The sequence below is a fragment of the Erythrolamprus reginae genome, chromosome 1 (assembly GCF_031021105.1).
Source record: "Erythrolamprus reginae isolate rEryReg1 chromosome 1, rEryReg1.hap1, whole genome shotgun sequence".
Classification (NCBI taxonomy): Eukaryota; Metazoa; Chordata; class Lepidosauria; order Squamata; family Dipsadidae; genus Erythrolamprus; species Erythrolamprus reginae.
In genome coordinates, this window is record NC_091950.1 from 182,404,121 (window position 1) to 182,418,187 (window position 14,067).

Here is a 14,067-nt window from a genome sequence, read left to right on the forward strand (position 1 = left end):
GAGGATTTTTATAACAGTCAATGCATAAGCTAGTAGATTGACTTTGCAAAGAGAATATGCCTTACCCACAAGGGAAAGTAGAAAGAAAAAAAACCTGGCTTCGAAATTACTAGCAAAAGCAAGTTGTCTCCACATTTTTAATGCCAAAGCAATATGTTGAAACAAACATCTTGCCTGCACAGCTTTCATAACTTACTTGCGTACCAAGCTTTCAAAACTGTTCTCATGCTAATTAGCATATACTGATATATTTTAAAGAGCTACCTGTTATTGAAATGAAAATTTTGTGCTGGAAATTCTTTTTATTAAAAAATGGAAAAATGAGGTTGCTTGTTTTCAATGTGGTCAATACATTCAGATATAAATTCATTTATTTTTTTCTGTATCTACTTTGCTCAAAGTAATATTCAAAGTAATATAAGTAATAAGTAAAAACATGTAGCCACATTTCTCACCCATGCAGAGAGTGAAAAAAAATTCTTGCCAAGAAAAAAAGTGATTTCAAAATCATAGCACTGGGAGAGCAACCTGAGTCTCTTCAGATGCTGCTAAACTACAGATCCAGCAACAGAAGCTAATTCAGCTACATCTTAATTGATTTGTATATTATGTTCTTTCTTGTGTTCACTGCTTGGAATTCACTGAATAGAATAGAATGGAATGGAATAGCATAGAATTCTTTATTGGCCAAGCGTGATTGGACATACAAGCTATTTGTCATTGGTGTATTTGCTGTCAGTGTACATAAAAGAAAAGATACATTTGTCAAGAATCATAAGGTACAACACTTAATGATTGTCATGACAGCTGGACAACTACAGTATATAAATCTGATCACTAGATAGTAGGTAACTTCCAAAGTACTGGATAGCTAGGAAACACTATCACTAGATGATGATAGGTAATCTGGAGGATCTTAAGTTCCCTTTAAGTTTCAGCTTTTACAGTTGACATCTCTCTCTCTCTCTCTCTCTCTCTCTCTCTCTCTCTCTCTCTCTCTCTAGTATGTATTGGTAGTATACAAAGATATAATGATGTTTATACATATGATACTAGTAAGAGAGAGAGAGATTAGGACAGGGGACGGAAGGCACACTGGTGCACTTATGCACACCCCTTACTGACCTCTTAGGAATTGGGAGAGGTCAACAGTGGATAGTCTAAGGGTAAAGTTTTGGGGGGTTAGGAGATGATACTACAGAGTCAGGTAGTGAGTTCCATTCATTAACTACTCGGTTATTAAAGTCGTATTTCCTGCAGTCGAGTTTGGAGAGGTTTACTTTTAGTTTGTATCGATTGTGTGCTTGTGTGTTGTTGTGGTTGAAGCAATTGTTGACAGGAGGGCCATTAAACCAGTGATTTTCAACCTTTTTTGAGCCGCGGCACATTTTTTACATTTACAAAACCATGGGGCACATTGAGTGAGGAGGGGGGGCAGCTAAAAAAAGTTTGGACAAAAAAAAATCTCTCTCTCTTTTCCTTCCTTTCGCTCTATTTCTCTCTCCCTCCCTCTTTCTCTCCCTTCCTTTTTTTCTCTCTCCATCCCTCTTTCTTTCTCTTTCTTCCTTCCTCTTTTTTGCTCTTTCTGTCTCCCTCCCTACCTCCCTCTGTCTTTCTCTCTCCCACCTTTCCTCCCTCTCTTTCTCTCTCTCTTTCTTTCTTTCTCTCTCTCTTGCTTGCTTTCTCTCTCTTGTTCTCTTTCTCTCTCTTGCTTTCTTTCTCTCTCTCGTTCTCTTTCTTTTTCTCTCCCTTTCTTTCTTTCTCTCTCTCTCTTGCTTTCTTTCTCTCTCTCTCTTTCTCTCTCTCTCTTTCTCTCGCTTGCTTGCTTTCTTTCTCTTGCTCTTTCTTTCTCTCTTTCTCTCTCATTCTTTCTCTCTTGCTTTCTTTCTCTCTCTCTTGTTTTTTTTTCTCTCTCTGATCTTTGCGACATACCTGACCATGTCTCACGGCACACTAGTGTGCCGCGGCACACTGGTTGAAAAACACTGCATTAAACAACCAAGTTGGCTAATGAGATATCATCATAATTTTCAGCAAAATAGCTTTCAAAGGACATAGTCAAAATAAAACTGAATGTTTCAAGATTTGTTTGGTTATCCTTGCTGGCTTTCTAATAGAAGAAGGGCAATCTCCAGAATGATTAAATACAAAATATAGGAGGTACTGTATATGACAATTCAAAATTATGTGTGTGGTTATTAGTATTTTAATTGTCCCTGATTCTTTTGCTATTACTGTTGTGAATATTGAGCAGATACAGGGCAAACTTTCTGACTCCAAAGGCTGCACATGATACTGATGAAAGCTGCCTTTGTTGGGTTGGAGAACAGGCGTCTCTTCATACCAGCAGTGAAAGATTGCACAATCTTCTCATATGAAGTGAACGAACAAACCAAATCCCTGAGAAATTAAAGACTGTGCTCTGATAATCCCAACAGAGATTATTAATAATACCTCGGCTAGATGTACCGCAACACATTTAATAAACACAAGTAAAATAAATACATTACTCCACTGCCTTGCTGAGAAGACATTGGGGCTGGTTTTGAAAGCTCAGAAAGGAACCAGGAAGAATATTGTACTAAGTAATTGTACTAAGAGGACTTCAGCCCCTGTAGATAAAAATAGCCTGAACTGGCTGAGGGTTAGGTTAGATCAGGAGAAAAGGCCTGTGAATATGGGATCTCTGGTGACTTTGTTGTAATAATTATAATTAATTTGTATAGCTGTTTAAATCTATTTAGATCTGTTAAACAGAAATAAAAAAACAAGACAGTTCCTGTCCGTGATCTTATAATTTTATAAACTTTATAATAAAGGTCTACAGGGCGAGGTGGAAGAAAGGAAAAAGAGAAAAAGAAATACGTTCATTCATAATTATGTAAACACAAATCTGGCTAGAAACAACTGTGTGATACAGCGATAAAACCTCGCTCAAGTAGCTCCACAGAACAAGGCAGAAATGCCTTGAGATAATTTCCATTTGCTTGTTTAGACATGCCCAATATTTAGTAGAGCGAGTAGAAGGCAGAATGGTTTTGTGCTACTGGAGCTCCCTGTTTTCTATGCAGTAACCACAGGAAAAGGATAGTTAAAAATGAGTTTGTAGGACTTCCCCAGAGTTCTTTCAATTTGAAAATACTGTATTGGCATTCAAATTAGAGGCAGCGCGAGCACTGGTTTCATTGTTTTGGCCAATTCCCCATTTCTTAAAAATGATTGAAGTTCAAAGCCTACTCCAAAACTGGAAAAAAAAAATCCACCAGTTTAATCAAAAGAGAAGTTCAGAAACTTTCACTTCTTTCACTTAACCCTGGATTAACTCTGGCCTCTTACGTCACCATTTTCAGGGAGGGGTGGGTTCTAAATTGCCTCACTGCTGGTTCGCTTCCTACTGTGCCGCGTGGTGATGCCTTGTGGGTGCACGCTTGCTTTGTGTGCCTATGCACAGTGCCAAAAAAAGTCATCCCCTCCCCCAAAAATCCAAAACCAATATGGTGACGCATGTGCAGTGCTGGAAACCTGGCTTTGTGCATGTGTAGAAGGGAAAAAAATCACCCAAAAAATTCACACACAAACACAAAAAGATGGTGGCACCCACAGACTGGCACCGACCGAATCGGTTCTGTGACATCATCATGACATCACCAGCAGTTTGCTACCAGGTTCGGGCAAACTGGTCAGAACCAGGAGAAATCAACCTCTGACTAGTGATGGGCAAACCCAACGGTGTTCGGGTTCGGCAAGTTCGGGCGAACCCGAACAGTCCATGGCACCACAGCTCCACCCCCGGAATCCCATCGTTTTTTATTTTAACAGATTTTTTATTTTTATTTAGTTTTATTTTTACGAAATAGATGCCGCAGCGGCGGCGCAAGCAAAGGAAGGTCCTTTCACATAAAAATATTTTTTTTTATTTTTACGTGAAAAGACCTCCCTTTGCTTGCAGCGCTGCTGTGGTGTCCTTTCTCGTAAAATTTTTTAAAAAATTTACATGAAAAGACCTCCCTTTGAAGGAGCTGGGAATCCCTCCATTAGCAGGTTGCTAAGGACGCCAAGGTGATCACTTCCTGGATTCCATGGAACCAAAGCACGATTTTTTTAAAAAAATCGAGTTCGGGTCCGGCATGCCAAACACCACAAAATTTGGTACGGACCCGAATTGTGCAGGTTCGGTTCGCCCAACACTACGACCATTTCACCTGGTCGATAAAAAAAGAACTACAATTTTGTTCTCCCCACCATACATGACTTTTTTTCCTCTCTAAAAGGACATTGAGGAAGCAAACCTCAGGGTCTGATTTTGGGGGAGGAAACAACTTAGTCAAAGTAGAGGTTTTAATATATTTTTAGGGCTTATTCTATACAATAAAAGGGCAAAAATAAACCAACCCACCATTGAAAACCAGCACTTTACTTTTATAAATTAACTACATGAATGTGAAGGATCTTGAGAAGTAGAGAAATTGTGCAGGGGAGCACTTGAACCTATGGATAATCTACCCTTATGCTAAAACATGATTTAATGTAATATCAACAGTCCACTACAGAGGAAATAAATTATGTATTATTTATAAATGCCAAATGTATAAAGATTTAAATGCAAAGACCATTATCAAACAATTGTATGTCTCTCCACCTCCAAATCCAGCATAATGTCTAATATTTCACTGATTTTTCCACATAATATTTTCTTCTGGAAATAAACTGTTTCATCCTGCAAAATCATCACCATAATAATCTGAGCCCTTTTTAAAATCATGGGAATTCTGCATGTTTTCCAAAAGGAACATCAGTTATTTGCAATGCTTTTTTCCTTAATTTATTTATTAAAGATTTTATTTATTCATTTAGAATTTTTTTTATCCTGCCTTTTTTGCTTTATTAATAACTCAAAGGAGGTGAACATGTCAAATATTCCTTCCTCCTCCTATTCTCCCCACAACCACCTTGAGGGTGACTGGCTCAAAATCATCCAACTAGCCTTCATGCCTAAAATGGGGCTAAAACCCACAGCCTCCTGGTTTCTGGGTCAGCACCTTAATCACTACATTAATGGTCTTAGTGCTCCTCCAAATGCATTCCAAAATACATTCTGGCATCCTCCAAATTAACATTCTACTGTATTAGATATTCCCAGTGGTGGGATTCAGCCGGTTTGAGCCAGAAGTTAAAATTGCTGGCTGCCCCCCACTCCTTCCAGGAGTCCCCACACACCTCATTTAGGCTCCCAGATAAGTGCAGGGAAGCCTCCTAGCCCAAAATGGGGCATGCAGTGGTGCAGCGAAGCCCCCCTCCAGCCCATTTTCACTCCCAGGAGGCTGCAGGGAGGCCACCTGGGTTCAAAATGGTGTGTGGATGTATGGCATGGCCCCCTGAAGCCTGTTTTCGCTCCCAGGAGGCTGCAGGGAGGCCTACTAGGCCTAAAATGAAGCACAGGGTAGCATATTCCTCCCTCACAGCCAGGAATGTGTAGGAGACTGAGTGCTGCCTGACCGTCCACCTAGCCGGTCACCTAGCAGGGCAGGATCCCACCATTGGCTATCCCCAAGTATGGATTTCAACTTCCCAAAATTTAAACCAGCATAGTCTCAGCAAACTGAGAATGCTGGTACTTGCAGTCCCTATATCTGGAAACAATGTAAGTTAGATCATACACAGGATTGTCTGAATTCGAGTTCATCACATGAGTGTTAATTAAGATTACTGGTGACTAATCATCATTTGATGCCACATTCAACTGGAAATGCTCCCTTTCTTTTGAATGCCTTAGAAGTCAGCATTTAACCATATTCCGGCTGAAACCCTTCTTTCCCTTTCTATAAATCAAAGGAAATACATACCACTATATGGAAATTTACAAATTGTATCGCTGGAATTGCTTCTTCTCCAAGCATCAGAAGAGTTTAGGCTTACAACGAGGATTTCATTCTTTAATGCTAGTTTGTTCTGAGATGTGGAAAGAATGGAATCGCCAACACAGCGCCACCACAGATTGATATTCGAGTCACAAGCAAACATTTTTAAGGTATTTGTAGACTTCACAGTCTCGAGTCCAAGGCACTTTTGGGATCCCAAATTAAAAAGGCGATGTTCAGAGACCCAGGTCCATAAGTTCTCATCTGTCTCCTTACAATCTCCTAATATTAGGCGCTGGTTTTTAACTTGGATGCACTTATTAGAGTTTTCATGCCGGATGGTGAAAAGATTGTTATCTGTATGGAGAAAAAACATATTTTAGTGATTTATCTGCTCTAACTTTCAATAGAAACAACGATAATACTGAAAGATTTTATTTATTGTATTTATATGCCACTCACTCCAAAAGGACTCTGAGCGGCTAGATTATGTTGTATCACTGGAAAACACTGTTAACATTCAATGACAGAACATCTTAATTATTACTGAAAATACCTGTGGCTGTCTATATACTTTAGAAACAGCATTCTCTAAGCCACAGCAGCATTACATATAGTTTCTGGAAGATTAAAAGAGCAACATGAGCTTAGAAGCAAATAAAGCAATATTTAAAGACAGGCAGCATCAATTATAGTATCACTGAATGCTCAATGTTTAGGAGGCATGGAATAACAACTTCATCATCATCATTAACAACAACAACAACAAGATAATAAGAATAATATTAGCATCTCCCTGAAAGGTGTTTCATAAATGGGCTAATGCCTCTGCCCTTTTCCCTTGCAAAAATTCATCCATCCATCAATAGATGGAAGTAAAGTGGCATTTTAGCTATTTCCCCACTAGAGGTAACCTGGATATTTGAAGGCTAAAATTGGTAGAATCTTGTGTACTATCCCATTAGTGGGTTGGTGCTGGAATGGCTAATTGTGCGTAGCTCTGCAGCTCTGGTGCGCAAGTGCAGGATCGAGCGCAATTTTGCTTCCCTCATCTGTGCATGTAGCAGAATTTTGCACAGGGACGCACGAGCGTGTGCATTTCAGCGAGGTATTTTGCTTGTGGGGAAGCAAAAAACCTTGCCGAAAGGTCCCCATGCGAGATTTTGCTACCTGCACAGGTGCAGGAAGCAAAATTGCGCTTGATCCCGCATTCGCGCACCAGAGTCGTGGAGCTGTTTGCAATTAGCCATTCCGGCAGCAGCCCACCACTGTATCTACCCCAACATCAGTTGAATGGAGCATTTTATGAAAATCCAAAAATGGAGTGGAAGCTAATAAAGATGATTAGATAAAGCTAAACAGGTGGTCCTCATTTAACAACACCTCGTTCAATTGACTTTTCAAATTCATAATTTTGCTGAACGAGCATTCACGTAGTCACAATCCAGACAATCAGCTTTCAATTATGACTTTGCAATATTCTGTAGTCATGTGAGCGCCAGTGAAAAATGCTTTAACAATCAGCTGTGCCGCCCAATTTTCGGAATCTTTTTTTTACTTTTTAAAAGTATTTTTTACTACAGGTTCGTTGAACCAGAAGCATTTGTTACTACCAGTTCAGGAGAACCAAGCTGAACTGGTAGCATTTCACCCTGCTTTTTAGTTTAGGTGAATTCATTGATGTATGTGTCAATTTGATTTTCTTCATAGTAGTACAATGAAGAACTCGTGAACTTTTCTAGTTTAATGCCCAATACTGTTTTTATTTTATTATTAATCTTTTATTGCATTCCCAGTACTGTTTAGATTAATCCACAATTTATTAGTCTTTAGTCAATCTTTATGGCTATTATCCTAAATACAGTATTTGCAGTCTAACCCATTAATTAGAAGCTTGTTCCATTGAACCAACAGGTATTACTGCTATGTAAATAGATCTTCAATAGAAATATTGAAACATCTGATTGCCAGGGGGAGCCACCCTCTCCACACCGAATTGGGACCATTCAGGGTAGTCCTGGGAATTGGGTGAGCCGAGATACAGCTTCTTGCCATCTTAGCTCAGAGAACAACTGTTTTCTGCAGGAGGATGACTGTGGCGGGAGGGTCTATCAGCGGAAGTAGAGCTCCTTTTAAATGAAAAATTGTTGCGATTCTGTCTAGTGTTTTGTGCTGTCCTGTGTCTTGTTCCAGCTTCATTGCTTTGATTTTGTGAATTGAAACCTGAAATGTAGTCTTGCAGATGGGGTTTCTTTTCTGGTGCTTGAGCTTTTAGTTTGGATTCATCTTGCAAATCCATTTAGAATTACTACCTTTTATATAGCTGACAATGTTAATAATATATGTTAACAGCTCTTGGAGCCAGCACGGGAGGCATGGGTTTGTACAGCATCCCCCTCCCCTCTTTAGATCACCCTGCAGGGAGAGCTCTGCCTGTGCAGAAATGGGGTGAGCAATTTGTATAGAGGATTGGCAGGGGGGGGGCTATGTGTGGCCTTCCGGGATGGAGAGCGGGTCAAGAAAATGTTCTGAGGTTCGCTTGGGCAGTCAAGCTAGATGGTGGAGGGAAACTTAAAGCGTTGGGGGCTTCAGAAGGGCAGAATGTGCTTCAGAATGTGAAGCTTCTGGCTCCAACGGTAAGTGACGTGAGTGATGTCAAGTTGGCCACGTCCACCCAGTCACATGACCCCCACCAAGCCACGCCCCCAGAACCGGTAAGGAAAATTTGTACATTTCACCCTTGTATCCATGTTGTGACAATTCAACGCTTGTCATTTGCTCCCCTTACCACCAACAGATGCTCTATTTCAAGTCAAATGTTGAAAATGTTAAAAATATAATAATCACAATGAATTCTAAATCTCTATGAATTTAGAAAAAGGTTCTGAGAAACAGATCACTACAGAAAATTTGTAGCAGGATGAGGCAACAAATAGACTGCTCCTTTTATGTATTTGATTACTGGTTGCTAGAAGTAAAATATGAACTAAACCAATAATTTTCCCAATTAATGAACAGAACATCACACAAGTGTGAATTATAAATTTTGTGGTGCAAGTTATTTATAACAGTTTTCGATAAATGAGTCAGAAATACAGGTAGTGAATTTCATTAACACTTCTAAAGATTCTTGAGATGCATATACAGTACTGTAATCAGCCTTTTGAAGAAGATCAGATCAGGAAGCAAAACTAAATTTTCCTTAAATGTTTTCAAATTGATCACAATACTTTAAGTGAGGTTTGACTGATCCAAATCAAAGAGTAACCATCACTTCTCACAAATTGAAAACCATGCTATTAATGCAGCTTAAAATAGTGTTTGCAATGACTCATATTTCTGACTCAGTTGGTAATCAATATTTCTAAAATGTTTTTCACAAACACAATGGTTAATCCAACTATGCCCTGCTGTGTCTGTACAGTTGATTTTTATTGGCTTAAGTGAAGAAATTTGCCTCTCTGTTAAATTGTATTTTGTTTTAATAACAGTTAAATTGCTTTAATTTCTTAAGATAGGGTTGAATTCTTTCTCTCTACAAGGTAATCCCACCAAATTCCATACATCCATTATGCACACTTTGTTATGATTCATTCCATGACTTCTTACAAATCATAAATAAAATGCTGGAAAGTAAAGGCCCAAAAATATTTTTTTTATTTTAAAAAAAGTCACATTCCTTTCCATGGCTTTCAGGATAGCTTTCTACTCATTCAATATTCCTGTAATCCAGATTTCCAATCAGAATATCGCATGTCAAATGTTTTCTAAAATTACTGCATGTCTGTAGCTTTCCCATAAACTATTAAGGAAACTACGTATGAATTAAAGAAATGAAATTAATCTGGAATTATTTGTTCTTGAGAAAACCATACTGACTTCTGGTAATTGACATTATTTCCCAACTATTTATAGATCAGTAACTTGAATAACTGCTGTAAAATCTTAAGTTTCAGTATCTAGTTCCTAGATCATCCTTTCTCTACTTTTTGAAAATATAAATAATAATATTGAGCCTCCAGTTTAGCATTTCATTCATTCAACAGAATCCTTCATGCCCAATCCATCACTATCCTAGAAGGCCACTAATTTGGCCTTGGAAATGACAACTTTTTCAGAGGAAATAGAAACATGATCAGGAAGTATCTATTAATCCTAACTTTAATTTTGTGCTTTCATCTTACATTTCATAGTTGTCTGGAAGTACACATTTTACTGAAAAACACTAAGTGAAAATAAGTGCTGAGTGAAAATAAGTGCTAAGTAGTTTTGCTTATTTTTTATGTTAATGTTTTTCCATCTCCAACAAGTGTTTACTAAATAGGTAGTTCTCAACCTATGACCATTCAGTCAGTGCCCATTTAAAGTTACGATGGTGCTGAACAAATTACCAGTATGCCTTCACCTAAGTCCAATGTACAATCTCCGAGAACAGTGCTTGGGGTCAAAGAGTTCCTACCATAGCAATTTCATGAACTAAAGATTAAAATTGATAGAAGTGAAAGAGAGGAATGTAAAGCTGGCCGGATTAATTAGGGCTAAAATATGGAATATTTTTAAAAACTACTGGAAACCATTTATGGACTTTTTGCCAATATGTAGATACTAATGACAAGTTTTGGATTTGTGAATGGATAATGGGAAGGGGTTTATGATAAGAAATAAACATTGTATGTAATCTGATATGGGGTGGAAAAAGTTGCTTATACCAGTAATCCTTGATCTATGACCACAATTGAGCTCAAAATTTATGTTGCTAAGTAAGACATTTTTTTAAGTTTGACCCCATTTAACGACCTTTCTTGCCATGGTGGTTAAATAAATTATTGCACTTCTTAAATTAGTAACATGGTTGTTAAGTGAATCTGGCTTCCCCATTGACTTTCTTTGTCAGAGGGTTGCAAAAGGTGATCACTAGACTCTGGGATACTGCAAACGTCATAAAAATGAGTCAGTGCCAGCAGTCTGAATTTTTATCACATGACCATGGGGATGCTATGTTGGTTGTAAATGTGAAAAACAGTCATAAGTCATTTTTTTCAATGATGAGTAACTTTGAATGGTCGAGAACTATCTGTATTTGTAACAAGAAATATCTGGATTTATCGTATTTTTCAGAGTATAAAACGCATCCTTTTGCTCCCCAAAAGATGGTCTTATACAGCCATTTTTGGCCTCCCATAGCCCCACACGTGTCCCATTTTGGGGTGCACAGAGGGTTTGGGAAGCCTGCAGAGTGCTCCTAGGGGGTGGGGGAAGGCAAAAACACCCCGATTTTTTTTTAAAGTGCAAAAAATGGACCATTTTTTGCAAAACGGGACATGCAGAGGGTGTTTTTGCCTTCCCCCACAGGAGCGCTCTGTAGGCTTCCCAAACCCTCTGCATGTCCCGTTTATGCAAAAAAACAAAAACAAAAAAACGGCGAAAAACAGGCCACTTTTTGCAAAAATAGAGGTGTTTTTGCCTTCTGATAACCCAGGGGTCGACAAAGTTGTTCAGAATCTAGGAGCCAGCCAAAAAATTTAGGAGCCAGAATTTTTTTTAAGCAAACTTGGTTTTTTGCCGAGTCTCCACCTGACATCGCTTTCACCCCCTCCCCCCCGGCGCAGGCCTGGCTCCGCCGAGCCGGCTCTGCTGTACTCCCGTCGGGATCCGAGGGGAGACCGTTAGTCAGAAACCGAAACAGAGAAGAAGGAAAGGGAGACCGGGCCGGGGACGCGGGTGAGGGGGGGAGGGGGGAGGAGGGGTTACTGGTCGGAAGTCACCGCGCACGCGGCCGGAGGAGGAATGAACAAAACCTCACGCCGGGAGGGGAGGGGCTTCCGCTTCTCTCCGAAGGCGGGTGAGCGGCCAAGATCGGAGCGTCTGTGTGCGGTGGGGGGGAGTGAAGGGGTTCGAGTAGGAGGCGGAATGGAGGCAAGGGGGGGAGGGAGAGACGCACGCAAGCGCAGGGGACGCTGGGAAAGCAGCTCGCTCCGAGGTTGATGGGCGGAGCTACGGAAGCCAAGATGTACCATTTCTGGGCGTAAACACAAGGCGGGAAAAATATACTGTATACCAGTGATTTTCAACCTTTTTTGAGCCGCGGCACATTTTTTACATTTACAAAATCCTGGGGCACACCACCAACCAAAATGACACAAATCTAATAAATAAATAAATAATAAATAAATACATACATACATACATACATACATACATACATACATACATACATAAATAACCCCCTCATATATACAATCCCATGTAACATCCCCTTATAAATACAGTCAATCATCAATCATCCCTCCTGAAATTTATACCACTGTCTCATTTCTGGGTACTTCTCCTGTCTTTCCCCCTTTTCTCTCTCGTGTTTCTCATTTCTCTCTCTTCCTCCCTTTTTCCCTCATTCCTTCTCCCTCTCACTTCTCCTCTTTTTCCATCCCTGTCTCTCTCCCCCCCTTATGTGTGTGTATGTATACACACTCCAACCATTTCCAAAACCAGTTGAGGGCTGGGGTTTTTTTCTCTTTTATCCTTTTTAAAAACAGGTGTGGGCTGGGGGGGTTTTCTTATTATTTGGGTGCTTTTTACCATATGCTTCAAGAATCACCTCTCTCTCTCTTTTGTTTCACTCTCCTCTCATTCTCTGCCTCAATCATTTTCTCATTTCTCCTTTTTTCTCCCCTTTTTGTTCTCATTTCTCTCACTCTCCTTTCCTCTCCCTATCTGTCTTGCTTTCTCTCTCTCTTGCTATCTTTTTCTCTCTCTTGTTCTCTTATTTTCTCTCTCTCTCTTGTTCTTTCTCTCTCTCATGCTTTCTCTCTCTTGTTCTTTCTCTCTCTGCTGCTCTCTCTCTCTTATTTTCTCTCTCTCTCTTTCCTTTCTCTCATTCCCTCTTTCTCTCTATCCTTTCTATCTCTCACTCTTTCCTTCTCTCCCTCCCTTTCTCTCTCTTTCCATTCCCTCTTTCTCTCTATCCTTTCTATCTCTCACTCTTTCCTTCTCCCCCTCTCTTTCTCTCTCTTTCCTTTCTCTCATTCCCTTTCTCTCTCTCCTTTCTATCTCTCACTTTTTCTTTCTCTCCCTCCCTTTCTCTCTCTTTCCTTTCTCTCATTCCATCTTTGTCTCCTGGGGCTGACTGCGCCTGCCCTGCACCCCCCACCGCGGAGGGAAAGCATTTGGCATCGGCACCGCCAACCCCCCCCCCTCCACAAGCAGCAAAAGCCTCTGCGACTGAGCCGGAAGGCAAACGGCGCACCCCGCCGCTTAGGCTTTTGCTGCTCCTGGGGGGGGGAGGATTTTCTCCTCCCCGCCCCCCCCCGGCAGCCAAACGTCGCTGGTGCAGGAAAGCAGCGTGTTAAAAGGCGCGCTGCTTTCACGGAAAACAAACCCGGCTTTCCTGGCAACGGAGGATGACAAGCAGGATGAAGCGGGGTGGAGCAACGCGAGGCTCAAGCAGGCAGCTTCCGCGCGTTTCTTTCAGCGGAAGAGGAGGAGAGGGAGCGGATCGGGCGGGCGGGGGCTGCGCCTTCTACTGCCGGCGCCTCCCCGCCCCCCCCCCCAGGCAGGCAGGGGAATGGGGACTGCGCGCCCATGGAAAAGGGCACGCAGGGGGGGTATTTTGGGGTGCGCGGGTAGCGGCGGCGGCGGGGCAATAGCCGGGGGGCGGCTTCTGCAAGTGGGAGCTCCAGGGCTGAAGCCTCAGCCCTGGAGCTCCCACTTGCAGGAGCCACCTCGCGGCACACCTGGCCATGTCTCGCGGCACACTGGTTGAAAAACACTGCTGTATACATACAGTACAGCAGGCAACATTTTCTAGGCGCCAGACAACATTTTCTAGGCGCCACTGGCGACCAGGCGCCTGGGTTTGTCGATCCTTGTGATAACCCCATCTAGCATGACTGGAGGAGGAATTCTGGGAACTGCAGTCCACTAGTCTTAAAGCTGTCAAGTTTGGAGTTTGTAAAAAATGTACATGGTTGTAAAAAATGTACATGATAGTAAAAAGTACTCTGCCACACTGGTATTTCATTAAATAATATATTACTACACCATTTGGTTCAGAATATTTTTTTTCTTGTTTTCCTCTTCTAAAATTTAAATGCGTCTTATACTCCCAAAAAGAAAGGTATTTCTTTAAATGTACTTTGTATTACTTTTCACTTTTGTTTTTGCATTTATTTGTTCTATTTTTTTCCGGATTTCAATTAGTACTTCCTTTTAG

General features: G+C 40.8%; 1 protein-coding gene across 1 annotated transcript in view; it reads right to left on the reverse strand.

Moving 5' to 3' along the window:
* LY75 (lymphocyte antigen 75) overlaps nucleotides 1-14,067 on the reverse strand; it is a 104,145-nt gene that overhangs the window by 74,832 nt on the left and 15,246 nt on the right. The window contains exon 2 of the mRNA XM_070731605.1: nucleotides 5,844-6,215. Coding sequence (XP_070587706.1) covers nucleotides 5,844-6,215 — 372 coding nt within the window. The remainder of the gene's footprint in view (nucleotides 1-5,843; nucleotides 6,216-14,067) is intronic.